This window comes from Serinus canaria, chromosome 27 (assembly GCF_022539315.1).
Source record: "Serinus canaria isolate serCan28SL12 chromosome 27, serCan2020, whole genome shotgun sequence".
NCBI classification, from domain to species: domain Eukaryota; kingdom Metazoa; phylum Chordata; class Aves; order Passeriformes; family Fringillidae; genus Serinus; species Serinus canaria.
In genome coordinates, this window is record NC_066340.1 from 1,956,271 (window position 1) to 1,972,683 (window position 16,413).

General features: G+C 64.2%; 1 protein-coding gene across 1 annotated transcript; it reads left to right on the forward strand.

Annotated features, from left to right (window-relative positions):
* Nucleotides 1-6,533: 6,533 nt before the first annotated feature.
* On the forward strand, nt 6,534-15,325 carry IGFBP4 (insulin like growth factor binding protein 4). Its single transcript, XM_050985830.1, has 4 exons — nt 6,534-6,926; nt 12,703-12,857; nt 12,974-13,108; nt 13,366-15,325. The coding sequence occupies exons 1-4, from the start codon at nt 6,563-6,565 to the stop codon at nt 13,492-13,494; spliced, it is 783 nt and encodes a 260-aa protein (XP_050841787.1). The 5' UTR covers nt 6,534-6,562; the 3' UTR covers nt 13,495-15,325.
* The last annotated feature ends 1,088 nt before the right edge of the window (nt 15,326-16,413 follow it).

Here is a 16,413-nt window from a genome sequence, read left to right on the forward strand (position 1 = left end):
GGGAGTCCGATGGCTCTGCCTGAGGGACACCAGCATCTGGAGAGCCCAGAGATGGTGGAGGGTCACAAGGTGTCCCAGAATAGGGCCTGGATGCTCTCATGGGAACTGGCCCCATGGGATGTGGTGGGAGTGGGTGGGAGAGCTAGCAGTGGTGCCAGGGACCCGTGCTGGCATGGTCCCAGCACCCAGGCAAGGGAGGAAGACTTAAGGAAGGAGTCTTCAAGGAGGCTGGAGCCCCCAGAACACCTGGGAAACGCCCTCACCTGATGGCCAGCTGCGGTCTGTGGATGCCTGTGAGGGCAAACAGAGCCTGTGTCTGCTGCTGGACACAGGGAGGGGACGGGGACACTCTTGGGGACAGCGAGGCTGTGGCTTACCTGTTGCTTGCAGGGCGGCTGGGCATGCACGGGGTGCATCCTCTGCAACCAAAGACAGGCAGGTGTGGGGAGGCCCTGGTGCTGTGCACACTCACACACGTGTGTGTGCTCTGGCACAGGTGTGTGCACACCAGTGCTGGGCCTTACATTGAGGTAGAGGAGACCTGGTGGGCCAGGGGGGCCGGGGGGCCCAGGGGGGCCGGGGTTCCCAGGGGGACCTCGAAGACCCTGCAGTAGAGCAGTGTGGAGATTGGACTGGGCTGGTTTGGTGCTGCCTTTTAGGGGGGCAGCTGTGACACCCAATTGATGTCCCCCATGTTCCCACTCCTGTCCCCTCCCAGGGCTGAATGTCCCTGGCTGGGGACACAGCACAGCCATGGGCCAGGCAGGGACTCTCACATGGGGGATGATCGCTCCGTAAATCTCTGGTTCCTCTTTGCCATCCTGAAAAGGAAGAGGGAGAAGACTGAGACTGATCTCCATCCTCCCTCTCTCTAATTTCCATTCTCTTCTTCTCCTTTTCCCACCCCATCTGGGTCCTGTGATGTTGCCTGTGGGGTGAACCATGTCCCCAAGGCTGGGTTGGGGTCCCTGGGCACCCTATCCCCTGGCCACTCACCGTCTGGTACCTGCTGATGGACCCCCAGGAGCCGGGCTGGCTGCCAGAGCTGGGGAAGGGGAGGTGCCCTGGTTTGCACCCGTGCTCCCCATAGCAGCACCCCTGGGTGAGCCACAGAGAGAGGCAGGGTTAGAGCCTGTGCTGAGGCTGGGGGGTGGCTCTGGGGTCTGCTGGGGATGTTTATGGCTGGCGCAGGTGTGCACACGTGTGCCTCTGCTTGTGCCATGGTGTCCCTCCTCCCCCACCCAGTGACCCGTGCCCCGAGGGGAGGTGAAGGGTTTTGGGGGAGCAAAGGCAGCTCAGGGGTGCACACTCAGGTGTGGGGATGGGACCCCCCAGCCTGCTGCTCTCCCCCCACACTGCTGCTGGTGGCTACAAACCGGCTCTCCAGGGTCGCCCTTTTCTCCCTGGAAGGGAAGTGAGAGATGCTGTCACTGCCCAGCTTTGGGGGTCCCCAGGCACCCCAACCCCACCAGGCAGTGCTGTGCCTCACAACCAGGGTACCACCTGCCAGGGAGCTGTTTGGTCAGGGTGCCAGGACCCCTGCCCATGGTGCCCAGCTCACCTTGGGGCCTGGCAGCCCAGCCAACCCACGGTGTCCAGCGTGGCGTGAGTCACACTGCAAAGAGAGGATGTGCGGGGTGATGCTGGGGTTCCTCCCACTGAGGACCCACAGCTTGGGACCCCCTACTCACCCTGTAGTCCCCTGGTGGTCCTGGTGGCCCCATGGGACCGGGCATGCCCGGGGACCCTGGTTCTCCAGTCCGGCCAGGGCTCCCTGGCATTCCTGGCAGCCCATACTCGCCCTTCTCACCCTGAGGGCAGATGGCACAAGGTGTTGAGTGGTGCCCTAGGGAGCCCCTGAGCTCCCCTGGGCACCACTGTGGCAGAATTGGGGCAGCCCTGGAGCGCTCTGAGGGCTTGGTAATGGGGCTGCTCCCCCAGGGCAGGGCAAGGGGTTGGTGAGCCCAAGTACCCCATCCCACCCCAGGGCCATGGGACACACTTACCTTTGGTCCTGGGAATCCTGGCTCCCCTCGGAGCCCTGGTTTGCCCGGGTGTGATGCAGATCCTGGGGGACCAGGGGGTCCTTCGTGCCCAGGCATCCCAGGGGGACCCTGAGGCCCTGGGAGTCCTGGTGCCCCTGGGGGCCCATCTGGTCCAGCTGAGCCTGGAGACCCTGGCAGTCCTTCAGCCCCAGGGAAACCAGGTGGCCCCACGGCTCCTGGAGGGCCTGGGGGTCCTGGCTTTCCCTCCCTCCCAGGGGCCCCCTGGGGGCCATCGTGGCCTGGGTAGCCGGGGGGTCCGGGCATGCCGGGCAACCCGGGGGGACCTGGGGGTCCTGGGTTTCCTGCAGGGCTGTAGCCTCCCAGTTGCTGTCAGGTTGGAGGGAGAGAGGAGAGGGAGCAGAGTCAATGAGCTGCCGTATCGCATCCCCTGGTCCCCCTGCCCACCCACACAGCCACATGTCCCCGTCCTCCCCATCCCTGCCAGTCCCGCCGGGGAGGGACCCTGCGGCCAGCACCGGCATCACCTGCCTGTGTTCCTGCTCCGGTGCTCACCTCGTTCTCTGGTCTCTCAGGGAGTGCAGCAGGCGCGGGTGAGCCCCGGGCTCCCCAGGCACCCGGGGGTCCCGGGGGCCCCGGTGGTCCTGGAGGACCCGGAGGGCCCCGGGGACCCTGGTGACCTGGCTGTCCCGGGCTGCCGGACTTCCCTCTCTCCCCTAAGAATCCGGGCTGGCCTCTCTCTCCGGGGAACCCTCGGTCACCTTTCTCTCCCTGTCGGGGAAATTCAGAGCCTGGCTCCGCCTTCTGGCACTTTTCTCCACTGGAGCCCACCATGGGCACCTCCTGACTCCCCCCCTGGGGCCACCCGAGTCACTTCTCAACCCGAACCCCAAAGTTAGAGTCCAAATCCTGAGCAAAAAGGGTTTAGTTCAGGCAAAAGACGATCACGGTGAGTCCCTCTGGGTCCCAGCGGGAGGACCAGCGCACCTTTGGGCCGGGAGGGCCGGGAGGGCCGGGGCGCACGGGGCAGACACAGCCGGAGATGTTGTGCACCTGGAGAGGGAGAGAGCAGCCGTGAGCCGCGGGACCGGAGCCCCGACTGACGGGTCCGACACAGGTGCCCCGAGCCCACCTCTCACCTGGAGGGCAGGGTCCATCTCCGGGGCCGACGGGAGCCGCCGAGGCAGCCCCTTGGCCGTGGTCTGTGCGGGGGAGAGGAGGGGCTGAGTGTGAGATCCCTGAGTACCATCCCCATTCCCCGCTCCCACCGTCCCGCCCTGCCCCTGCCAGCCCGTGTCTTCCAGAGCCCCTTGTCCCGCCGTCCATCCCAGGGGACCTTCCCGGGGACCAGGACCCCTCCACCACCTGGATCTGCAGGAACTCCTCCTCCACTGCGCTCCCCTCCAAGATCTCCGGGGCGGCCGTGGGTCGGTGCTGCTTGGGACAGACAGGCACTACTCAGTGCAGGGCGCGGGGGCATCCTGGGGGCAGGTGTGACCTTCCCCCAGTCGGGGCTGCCCTCAGCTCGGCGTGGGGACCCAACCCCAGCGCTGCTGAGGGTCTGCCCCGTGTGAGGGGACACTGGGAGCTGCCGTGACTTCTTTCCAAGGCAGCAGAGGGAGCTGAGTTGGGGGTTAGAGCAGGACGTGGTGCAAGCAGGGCATGGATAGGGGGAAGGACATCGCAAGGAGCCTGGCAGCAGCTGGGGAGTTTCGGGAGGGCTGGAGGAGCTGGAGGGAGTCACTGCCCAGGGAAAAAGCACCTGTCCTCGTGTGCGTGGTGGGGCACGGCCTGACCCCTTCACTGCCCCCCTGGAGAGCTGGTCCCGGCGTTTAGGGGCTGTTGCCAGAGGAGGTTTGCTCAGCAGCACCTTCCCCACGGGCTCCACGCTGTCGTCTGTGTCTGCAGGAGCAAAGGAGCGCTGGGATGGGAGGTGGCAGAGCTGGAGGGGGACCAGGGTGCCCCAGCACTCCCAGTTCTCAGCGCCTGGCATGGCCACAGCAGTGGCACCAGCAGCCCTAGACCCTGGTACCCCACACACCACCCTCCACATGCCCCCTCCATGCTGAGGAGCAGGAATTTGGGGTGCTGGGAGAGCCACGTCCCCATCCCGCCGTTCTTACCTTCCTCCCCACCCAGGCTGGGGGGCACGGGGCTGGTGCCTGGATCCGGGGTGGTGTCCTCTGAGCCCAGAGAAAACCACTGGGCCGTGGCAGGGTGCAGGCACCTGGCCAGCACCGAGACGATGCAGAGGAGTCTCAGGAGGCTGCTGGACCCCATTCCGCTGCTCCGGGGCCCGGCTGCCCAGGATGGGGGTCCTTGGCTCGTCCCACTCCCTGCACCGTCTGGTCCCGCGGCCCCGGCTCGGCGCCCGTTGTTATCTGCGGCCCCGACACGCCCCCGGCCCGCCCCGCACCCGCACCCACGGACCGCATCCGGCGGGTGCTGAGCACCCACGCAGCCGGGACACTGTCTATCCTGCCAGCCCGGGGAGAGGGGGCAGTGGGAGCCACAGGAAGGGAGACGGGGTGAGGAGGAGATGCCAGAATGGATGCGAGGGAGGGCTGGGGAGGAGAAGCTGCCTGGAAATGGGGAGTAAATGCAGTGGAGGAGGGGGCTGGCTGAGAACAGAGGGCACTGGCTGCAGGTCCTCCCTGAGGTCTGTCCTGCTGCTGGTGTCTGGAGGCAGGGAGTGTTGGAGTCCTGCAGCAGCTGTGCAGGCACCATGTCCCAAAGTACATTCAAAGGGCCTAGAGTCTCACTGGTTTCATCAGAGTCACCCTCAGGTGGGGGCTACAACCCTCTCTGACCCCCAGCCCCCTCCTGCTCCTGCTGGCCTGCAACCTCTCCCCAGGGCTGTGGCTGCTCCCGACCCTGCTGGGGTGTGTGGCTGAGGAGCAGCAATCAGTCTGGGCCCCCACAGCCTCAGAAATCCCAAAGGATCCCATCAAGGACTGGGGCATGGGGCTGTCCCAGGCAAGGACCTGAGCACCAAACACCAGCACGGAGCCCCTGCCCATCCTCAGAGCTGTGTTGGGGTGGGAGCAGCACAACTGTGGGGGGCACCAGCCCAGCCCCACTCAGTTTTACAGGATGGTGCTGGGGCAGGGAGCTGGAGGAGCAGTGTCTGGGCAGAGGTGAGGGAACACTCTCCTCCCCTGCGTGCCCCCACTGCCTGCAGACACAACAATCTCCCTGGCGGGCACTCAGTGCTGCCAGGGCCTGATAAGGTGCCACAGCCTGAGCAGGACTGGGCACCTATTTGGGTTTGGTCTCTGCTGGGACACTGAGTCAAGGCTGGTGCCTCTGCCCTGAGTCAGGGCCACTGTGCAGCAGTGCCAGGCAGGACAGGGGCTCAGAGTGGTGCTGTGTGAGGATACCTTGTGGGGCCTGGGGCTGGGAGGTGTGGGGAATGCAGACCCTCTTTGCCCCTGTCTTGCCTGCACTTGCTGATGCCCAACTCACCTGCACAGGAGAGAGAAAATGGTCTTGAGAGCCCTGGTGGCAGTACCACCAGTGCTGTCACTCAAGTCTCAAAATGCCAGTTTGAGCACTAGATATACTCATCCATGAGATGAGTTTGGGCTTCTCAGCCTGCATGACAGGCAGCTCTGCTCCTCTTGTCCCATCCACTGCACTGACCCCCACACCAGGGCCCCCCTGCCACATCCAAGACCCCCGTGCTGTGCCCACGCCCCCCTCGCCACATCCAGACATGTCCCTCCAGTTGCCCCAAGCCCGATGTTGACTGCGATGCCCCAGGGCACAGCTCGGGGGTCACTAGCCCCGGGCGACGCTCGGGCACTGTCCCTCGGGCATACGGACTGCTCCCCGCCGTCTCCGGGCTCCCGCCCGGTGCTGCGGGGACTGGCGGGTCCGGGGTCCCAGGAGGCAGCCGGGGTTTCCGCCCGCTCCCGCTTTTCCCGAGTAGCCACTAGGTGCCGGCAGCCTTCAACCTATCCCGGACTGTGCGGGGCGGGGGGCGCGGGGGGCTGCGGAACCGGGGGCAGGTGGGCTCGGGGGGCAGGGGGGCAACCCTGAGCCGTCCCGGACACACCGGGGCCGAGCCGTGCGGGATGCTCCCATGTCAGCAGCACATTTCGTCCGGCCGGGACCCTCCACACCCGGAGCCCGGAGCCCACCCCAGGGGTCTTTCCCGCTTGCCACGTTTCCCGCTCTGCAGCCCCGCACGGTGTGACCCCCGTTCGTCCCGGTTGCTCTCGGGACTGAGCAGGGGTGGAGGAGGCGGGTGATTCGGGTGGGTGCCGCGGGGCCGGGGGCTCCGGGCCGGCTCTCCGCGCTGTCCGGCGCCGGGGCTGCCCCGCCGGTGGCCTCGCCGCTGAAGCCACCGGCGGTGCCGGTGCCGGTGTGGCCGCCGCCGGGGGGAGCGTCGCTGCCCGGTGGGTTCCCGGTGGCGACGGGGGCGGCCCCGCCGGTGGCCCCGGTGGCGGCGGCGGGAGGTGTGGCCAGGGGCCGCATAAAGCCGCATAAAGCCGCCGCCGCCGCCCCGCGCCCGCCGCCAGCCGAGCGCCGCGGAGCGGGGCCGGAGCGGGGCCGCCATGCGCCCGGGGCCGGGGCTGCCGGTGCTGCCGGTGGTGCTGGCGCTGCTGGCGGCGGCGGCGCGGCCGGGCAGCGGCGAGGAGGCGATCCAGTGCCCGCCGTGCTCGGAGGAGCGGCTGGCGCGGTGCAAGGCTCCGCAGGGCTGCGCGGAGCTGGTGCGGGAGCCGGGCTGCGGGTGCTGCGCGACCTGCGCGCTGCCCCGCGGCACCGCCTGCGGCGTCTACACCGCGCGCTGCGGTGCGGGACTGCGCTGCTACCCCCCCCGCGGCGAGCCCCGGCCCCTCCGCACCCTCATGCACGGCCAGGGCATCTGCACAGACCTGGCCGACGTCGAGGCCATCCAGGAGAGCCTCCAGCCCCCAGGTGAGGCGGCGGAGGGGCGGCAGAGGGTGGGTGCCCAGGGTGGGTACCCTGGGTGGGTGCCTGGGGGTCCTTGTCCCTCACAGGGACAGTGGCATGACCCCTGTTGGCATCAACCCACTCCCTGCTCCCTCGGCAAGAGCTGTGGCCACAGGATTGGACTCATCAGGGACCTTCCCTTACTTAGAGGGAGCTGATAAAAATAATGAAGAGTGACTTTTACACGGATAGATTGTGACAGGGCAAGGGGAAGGATTTTAAACTAAAAAGGGAAGATTTAGATTAGTTGTTAGGAGGAGATTCCTCCCTGTGAGGGCGGTGAGGCTCTGGCACAGGTTTCCCAGAATATTTCTGGATGCTCCATCCCTGGAAGTGTTCAAGGCCAGGTGGGATGAGGTTTGGATCAACCTCATCTGGTGGAAGGTGTCCCTGCCCATGGCAGCAGGGTGGAACTGGGTGGTCTTTAAGGTCCCTTCCAGCCCAAACAATTTCATGACTCTGAGAGGCAGGATGGGATGGGACAGCACAGGATGGGAATGCAGGAAGAATGTTCCAGGGAGGGAGCAGAGACAGGCTGCAGGAGACCTGGCACAAGTGGCTCACATTTGTGCCATCCTTACCCACCGTGGGCACAGCAGTGTCACAGCCACTGGCACCACATGTGCTGGAGAGGTGAACCTTCACCTGCTGTGCCCTGGCTGCAACGGCCCTGGACCGTGGGACAGCGGGACAGTGTCCTGGGAGCACCTGCAGCCCTTGGGGACACATCTCAACTGCCAGGGAAGCTCCCATTGCCCAGTGACCCCTGGGATGCTGCTGGCAGGTCTGGCTGCACCAGATCTGTTTCCCCCCTGTTTCCTGGGGGAAACAGGAAGGAAGGCATGGGGTACCTGCTTCTCTCCAGGCAGGTCCAGCTGGGAGCTGTGCGGGAGCTGTGTCTGCCCTGCCAGGCAGGGCCAAGCTGGAGGAGCTGCTGCCCATGTGCTCTGTCTGCCTTGCAGGTGGTGGTGGTGCCCCTCTGCCATGGCCCTGGTGCTCAGGCAGGATTTGGGGTCTGAGAGTGGAGCCAGCAGTGGGAACCCACCCCAGAGCTGTGCAGGTCGCACCACGGCAATGAAGTTGCTCCCAGGGAATGAGTGTGGGGACCTGGTCCATTGGTGGTCCCCCTTTCCCATCCTGCAGGCTGTGACCAGGACTGTGTCCCCTGAAGCTGGGGAGTATCAGCCCAGAACAATCTACATCTGGTCTGACCCTGGGTCCCCTCGTGGGGTCACTTGGAGCTCCCCGAGGGGCAGAAGGGACTGGAGCAATGTTTGTCCCTGCCATCCGGGGGGCTAGATCCCACTTCCACTCCCTCCTTGCATGTCTGCTCCATGGCAGCTCCTCTGGCATCCCTGCTGTGATGAGTGCCATTCGTGGCCCCTCTAGCCACCCCCCTGCTGGGACAGGAGCTGGCTGGGAATACTCGGAGCCCCCCTGTCCTGCCTGTCTGTCCTCATCCCACATCCTGCAGGAGCTGTCTGGGCTCCCTGGCCCGGGGCTGCTCCGTGCTGCCAAGCCCTGTTGGTTTTGGCCGTGCCCTGTGTAATGCAACATTTTTTCCCAGAGCCTTTAGGAAACAGACTTGCATTTTTTCCCTTCCTTCCCGCGGTGTTTTGGCTTGGCTGGGGATGGGTGGGTGGCTATGGGAGCTGGATCGCCCGCCGGGCACTGTGCTAGCCAGCAGCCCCACAGGCAGCAGGATGGGTGAGAGGGCAGCAGGAGCCCCTGTGTCCCGGACACAGCAAACTGCTGGATGCCGTCCCAGTGGTACATCCCCCCCGGTGGAGCCCGGGGGCAGTGGGAGTGTGGGGCTGGGGGCTGCAGGCTCCCTCGTCCCCACACAGCCCTGCCTGGCACAGCGAGGGCACCCTGACGTGGGCAGTGCCTCTGATGTGTCCCCTCGGGACCAGCAGAAGGGAATTAAATGCCTGTTGAGGGGCAGGGCCGTACGGAGCAGGTGCCCCCGGCTGCGCCCGCGGCCCCGGGGCCGAGCGGTGCCGGCGGCTGGGAAGCGGTTAACGCGCAGCTCGCACAGTAAACATTTTGTCTGGGGGCTCTGGCCGGGGGGCTCCGCATTCCAGGGAAGAGGCTGGGATCAGGGGGCTGGGCTTTGTGAGCAGTCGGACGTGGCTCCCGGCTTCAGAGCCAGGAAGAGCCTCTCTGCTCACCCGGGACCTGTGGCACCCACGGGATGTGACTCTTAGGAAGTGAGGGAGCAGTGGCTGCTCACCTTACTCGAGCGGGTCTGGGCACCTTGTGCTGGACCCTGTTCCTGCCACCCATTCCTGGCCCTGCCAGCTCATGACTGGCTGTGGGATCCCACTCCTCGACCAGAACCCTCTGTAGGGGCTGGCTCCAGAAGGTCCCAGCCCTGGCTTTCCATCACAGCCGGTGGGTGGTGGTGGCTGAGCCCATGTGTGGCAGCCAGGAGGAGGTGAGGACATATTCCCCAGCACACATGATGAGTGATTTAGTGTTGGGTAAATGATTATGTCTGGGAAAACCTGACCCATGGGAGCTGCGTTCATCCCGTGTGGTCTCTGTAAGCTGGGACAGATCCTGTTTCCTTTCTGTGTGCAGTGACTGGGAGGAATGGTGGTGGCTGAGCCGTGGCTGGACAGTGCACAGGCAGAGAGTACAGGCTGGGTTCTGCCAGGCAAAGCTCAGCCATGTCCCATCTGTCCCCTAGGGTGGGGACTCACCAACACTTGGGTTTCTCCAGGCTGGGTGCTGCTCCTGGCAAGATTCTGGTCCCTCTGGGGAATCACCTGTACCTGCATTCCTTACTCCCTCTGCTGCATCCTGACCTCCCCTCCCTCGGTCCCACACTGGGCACTGAGGTGGGAGGTGCTCAGCCGTGTTTGAGCACGGCATGGGGACGGGCCAAGCTCCCAGCTGGAGCTTGCCAGGCCAAGGGGCAGTAGGTGCCTGGGCCTGCATCCCTGCCACCCCCACCCCTGCCACCCCATCCCTGGCTCCCCATGTATGCCAGCACTTGGCACAAAGAGCATGGCCCTCCCAGTGCCGGCGCCTGCCAAGTTGAGAGCCCAGGAAGCCAAGAGCCAGCACTGCCACAGTCCTGCCAGGACCACCCACAGGTGACACTGGGGGCGCTGGAAAGGGACATGGTGAGTGCTGGGGCTCACTGTGGCTTGTGCCATGCTGGCCACACACACGTGGATGTCCCTTCTGCCTTTGAGGCATATGAGGTCCTTGATGCTGGGGCTGGTGGCACAGGGGGGAGCGGGGCTGGAGCTGTGGGGGTCAGTGACACTTGTCTGTCCCCATGGACACACACACGAGGTCACAGAGCTTTGCTGGCTGCCCCAGGCTCTGCTCCCACGGGATCCGCGCGGTGGAGCCGGAGCCCTTCCCCGCTCCCTCGGGCTCAGCGCTGTGAATCACAGATTCGGCACGTGACCAACCTCATTTGCAGCTCCCGTTAATTGAAGGCGATGCTGAATGACTCGTTTGTGTGCCCTGTCCACGGGCCGGCAGGAATCCTCCTCCTCCTCCCGGGACAGGCGGCTGTTTGATGTGTCCAGGAGGTCAGCCCCCCCTCCCATCCCCTTGGCACTCACTTCTTTTCCAAACCGAGCAGAGAGGCTTTCCTTGGCCAAATCGGGACCCCCCCTTCCCTCCAGCTCTCCAGGGTGCTGGTGCCCACGCATAAGTGGCAAACTGGGTGGCATCAGGGCAGTGTGGGGCGTGGCAGCTCTGGGCTCCACACACGTTGCTTTTCCCGAGTCTTTGTGCTGAGGGTCCCGAGTTTTCTGGTCCAGTCGGATTTCCAGGGTGGCGAAAGACTCCCTGAGCTGCTGTGTGTCACTTAGCAGGGGGACAGTAACCCCGAGGGCAGCGGCGACCCGCGCGGCGGGGAGGGAGGGATGCTGGAGCTGCCGTGAGAGCCGGGGACCGCGGGTCCCGAGCGCTGTCAGGAGCCGCCTCGCTGCCCGGAGGCACCGGCGTTTCATGTGACCTTATGAAAATGTTATTGGCATCTGGTTTTATTTAAGCCGGGAGATTTGATGCTCTGGAGGCGGCTGGCGGGGGGAGGAGAGGGGTTTGGCCGTGCCGGCGATCGGTGAGGGCTTCCCCTGCGGGGGCAGCGCTGCTGCCTCCCGGTCCTGCCTTTCCACGGCGTGGAAGCAGCGCATGGAGGTGCAGGAACTTTGGCACCGTGGTCCCCACGGGTACCAAATCTGCCCAGCTCTTCCTGTGTGTCTCCCCACAGGGATACAGGGGAGGGAAGGAGCATCCTTGCCAGAACCCCCGAGGCCCCGGCTGGGCTCTGCCACCAGCGCCCCCATTGCGCCACAGCCTCGTGGTTGGTGCTGCCTGGGGCTGGCGCTGGCACCGCTCTGTGCAGGGTCCTGGAAGCTTTGGGTTAGTGTTTCAAATTTCAAGGGCATGAGCTATTTCCTGGAAAAAAATGGACAGATTAAGCAAAAAGCAAATAACACCCATGAGGGAGGGGGCTTTGATTGGGGCTTCACTCTGGACTTTAACCGGGCCCCCAGGAGCTGGGCCAGGAGCCCTGCACTGCAGGGACCGTGGCAAGAGGTGCTGGTGGGAGATCAGGACCGGGATGCCGTGAGGATACAGTGGGCAGGAAGCTGTGGCTCTAATCCCTCTGCCCACCTGTGGGAAAGGCCAGTGCCAGGTGTCACCCAACAGCCCCTGCGCTGGCACTGTGAGCCCCTGGGTGTGACCCTCGACAGTGACCACCCCCTGCCTGGTTTGGGAAGGTTTTCCCTGCTGGCAGCTGCAATATTGATTCATTTAAACCCAACCCCACAATAACCTCCCTGCACAGCCTCTTCCCTGCACAGCCCAGGTGAACTGGGGGGCAAAAGAATGCTTGGGCTGTGCCTGATGCAGCTCAGAGCACAGGAGGGACCCTGGCTCTTGGGGGGTGTACCCCCTCCACAGAGTTTTCACGGGCCCCAAACCAGAGGAACCGGCAGCTTTTTAAAAAGTTAAAGTCACGCCGAGCACTCGTCTCATGACGCTCTGTCCAGCTGCCAACATCTGGGCCGGCAGCTTGGCTGCGCTCCTGGCGCAGGCGGGGATGCCAAGTGCCGCCTTTTGGGATCGGCCCCGCGGGAGATTAACTTTCTTATTCCAGGAATTTCTTCTTTCATGTCTTGGCGAGGGCCATTCCCCGCAGCAGAGCGCGGCTCCACTCGCGGCCGTGGCGCCCGGTGCCGCCCCGGGCCTGGCGGGGGCTCAGCTCCGCCCCAGTGTCTCCACTGCCACTGCAGCTCCTAGAGGCAGATTTGGGAGGCACCGGGGGCGTCCTGGAGCTCGTTGTCAGTGTGTCAGCTTCCAGGCCTGTAGCTCCAGTGCTGTGGGTGAGCACCTGGTGACATGTGGCTGGCAAGGGTACAGCCAGACCCAGCACACTGGAGCCCCTGCCCAGCACTCACAGCAGGCATTTGTGACCCTCCAATAACAGACACATGGCAACAAGCTGTTAGTTGTGGCTAATGAGTAGGCAAAACTCCCAGGAGTCTTTCCCAGCGCTCCAGGGAGCTCTGCCCAGTGCAGTGGCAGGGGCAGGATGGACCCAGAGGGACACTTGTCACCAGAGACAGTGACGTGGCATCTGTCAGAAACAACTGCATGTTGTTCCTTGGGTTGCAAGTGGCACTGTGGACACTGGAGCACCGTGGGGGCTCTGCCACCCCCAGGGCTGCCCTGCAGCACTGAGCCCCCTTGGTCTGTGTCTCTGCAGAGAAGGAGGAGATCGACCACCCCAACAACAGCTTCAGCCCCTGCAGCATCCACGACCGCAAGTGCCTGCAGAAGCAGCAGGCCAAGAGGGTCAACAACGGCAACAAGATGCGCAGCAGCGGGAGCCCTCACCACCGCGAGGACACGCGCATCATGGTGAGCACCAGGAGGGCTGGGCAGGACAGGGAGGGTGCTCCAGGGTCGGGCTCCTGGGGCTGAGGGCCAGGAGCATGTGGCAGCCCTGCGAGCAGCTCAGCCCTCCCTTTCCCCAGGCACAGGGCTCGTGCCAGAGCGAGCTGCACCGGGCGCTGGAGAGGCTGGCGGCCTCGCAGACCCGGACGCACGAGGACCTCTATGTCATCCCCATCCCCAACTGCGACCGCAACGGCAACTTCCACCCCAAGCAGGTAGGATGGGCTCTGACCTATCACAGGGGACTGGGAGGGACATTTTGTAGAGCCAAGGTGAGACTGGAAGGGGGATGTGGATGGAGGGGACAGTGACAAGGCACGGCAGAGCCTGCCTGGCTCCTGGCTTTGGTGGGAATCGCCCTCCGGGTGCTGGGGGCCCTTTAAAAAACCCCAGGTGGGATGGGGGTGGTAAAGCCCCAAAGAGAGCTTCTGGGGTCCAGGCTGGGTGTCCTTGACCGAAGCCATCCCCACAGTGTCACCCGGCGCTGGACGGGCAGCGGGGCAAGTGCTGGTGTGTGGACCGCAAGACGGGGGTGAAGCTGCCGGGCTTCCTGGAGCTGAAGGGGGACTTGGACTGTCACCAGCTGGCCGACAGCATGTGAGCGTGACCGCGGTGGCCCCGCGCCGTGCAGGGCCAGGACCCCCGCCGGGGCTGCCTAGGAGAGAAGGAGAGGGGACGTGACTGCTGAGCAGTGCCGGGGGAACCCGAGATGCGCCTGGGATCGCGCCGCGCTCCGTGCCCGCGGCACCGCCATGACCACTATCAGCCACCGCCAGGGATCCCGGCGAGCACCGGCCGCGCCTCCATCCCTCACGGACACGGCTTGGATGATGCTGCCCCGGGCATGGGGTCGGGCTGCCTGGGTGGAGTGGATGGGGGGCACCCTTGATGCTGCTGCTGCTGCCCCGTGGTACTCCCGGTTTTCAGCCTGGTCCCGCAGATAACCTCGGACGCCTGGCAGCTCGCGGGGTGCGATGGCAGCATCGCATTTGCAGCTCAGTGCCCTCCATGCCACACCTCTGCACGGGCAGCAGCAGAAGTGCCTCATCCTGCCCTCCCTGGTGGCGGGAGGCTGCCCAGGCAAGGACTGGGGGACCTGGAGAGACCCCCCTGCCTGCATCCCACCCTGAGTGTGTGTGTGTGAAGGGCAGTGTGGCCGCTCAGAGCAATAAGAGACCTCCCCCCTCCCTGCTGCAGCCCCTCAGCCTCACAGCCTGGGACTTCCTCCCCATGGCTCGGCCCCATCCCACTCCCTGTGCAGGGACAAAGCTTCCCACCCATCCTGTCTCCCCCTCCTCCCTCCTGGGGTGAGTGGGTCAGGATCCCCAGGCAAGCAGCATTGAGGAGAAGGTGGAGGGGTGAGGGATGCCCAGGAAATGCATCCCAGGGGGAAAAGCTTCTTTTGGTTTGAGTTTTTTATTCCTTCCCCAAAATTTAGTATTTAAAACATGTTGGTGGTAGGATCTAATAAGTGACTGTGTGGCCCCAAGGCTGGAATTCTCCATCCCCTGTGGTGATGGCTCCTGTCTTCTCTTCTTGGCCAATGTGACAAAACTGGGATGGATTCTGGAATGTCTTCATGATGGGATCACCAGCTTTCACCAGCACAGAAATTGTCACTGGTTTTGTACCTGGTTTTTCTTCAAGCTAAGATGGAAATTTTTCACATAAAAATGCCATGGAAAGTGTGCCAAAGACAGAGGGGACTTTCCCAATCCCCTCCTGACCCACCCTCTGGCTCCATGGCCTCAGTGGTAGGTTTTGGTTTTCCATGTGGATTTGTCCTTTCCAAGGCCCCCCGATGGGAACGAAGCGTTTCAGTTTTAGTGAAACACCCTCTGCCTTCCTGATCCCTGCCTGCCCTGGGCCCTGCCAGATCCCTGCCTGCCCTGGCTGCCCGTGGCCCTGCACACACACAAATTCTAAACTGAGTCCATTTACCAGGACAGTCCTCGGTGGGGAGGGGGGTCACTGTCCCCACCACCCCTCAGAGCCCCTGCACCAAGGAAGGCAGTCCCGGTGCCAGTCCCGGTGCCAGTCCCCCGTGGCAGCACCACAGCAGGACACAGAGCGGCGACAGCGCCAGCCTGGCGGCCTCGGCCACTCCCCGTCTACACCAGGGCGTGTCCAGCAGGGCCTTTCCTGGTCTGGGGGCTCCTGGCACTGCCGATGCCCCAGGGCACATTCTGTTTCCCGCTCCGAGAGCTCCAGCATCTCGTAGCGTCTCTCCTGTAGTTTAGGGCTGTATTTACACACCACCATGTACCAGTGTCCCCCACCCTCAGCGTGTCCCCTGGAGCCCAAGGGGTCCCTGTCCGTCCCTCCCGGGCCAAGCCCGTCCCATCAGATTCCCGTGTAGCACCGACCTTTTACAGTACACTTGAACCTTTGTATCCTCAAAAAAGGTAATTACTGTATTTAATTTCCCGTTATTTGATGTGTTTCTATCGAGTGTGTTTTATCTTTTATGGCTTTAAATTATGGGAGGGGAGGGAGGCAGAGCAGGAACGAGGGGGCTGTGGGATCCCACTGGTGGGGGGACAGGCTCTGGTCACCGCCTCTGCCCAAGGACCTGCTCTGGGTTTGGGGGTTCAGCAGCCCTGGAAAACCAGGAGCCTACAAGCCTCTGGAAGAACTTCCCTGAGCAGGGATGGGGTGGGAAACTATTTCTTGCTTCCTCATGACTCCCGGCTCAGCGTCTCCACCGGTGCCACCAGGAGGGTTGTCACTGTCGCCCTACACAGCGCCACCGAGCAGCGGCGACGGCGCCAGCCTGGGGAGGGGACCCTGGACTGGCTTCAAAGTTCAGGGGCACACTGGGACAGGCACCGGCTGCTCCAGGGACACGGGCTCGTGGCCAGGCAGCGCTGCTGGCCTTGGCAAGCCACAGCCCCAGGCACATGTGCAGGTGCCTGATGGTGCCAGGGCGCACCGGGCATCTACAGCCCCGCTCGGTGTTTGGGGAGGGTGTCAGGATTCAGATGGGAGATGCCCAGGCACAGGAATTGCGACAGCTGCGCACTTCCCGGTCACGGCTTGGCTCTGTCCCAGTGTCTGCAGCCAGTTCTGCCCGGGGTCATGGCCCAGGAGGTCGCCGAGTCTGTGTTTGGTGGCTCCCGGGGCTGGCAGTGCCATCCGGGGCTGGCGCCACCCTGATGCTCCGGTTACCGGAGCCGGGCCGTGGGCGGTGCTGGCGTTGTGCAAATAGCACCAGGATGGAGCTGCAGCCAATACAGACAGCCCAGAAATCTGCTGGCACGACAGATGGGCCTCCTGGAGCCCAGCCCTGTGCCCTGGCCCTGTGCTGATGGCTACCAGGGCTGGCCGGGCTCAGGAGGGCAGCACGACCCCCAAAGCATCGTGTGGAGCCAAAACCTTTGCCTGTCCCCATTTGCAGCTGCTGATCCTGACCAGCAACATGAGAACAACAGAGTCCAGCTCTGGGGGTTCCAGGGCTGCCCCAGGGTCTCAGGGCTGAGGTCCCACAGCCCAAGCTGCCTGTGACCTTGGGGGGCTGCAG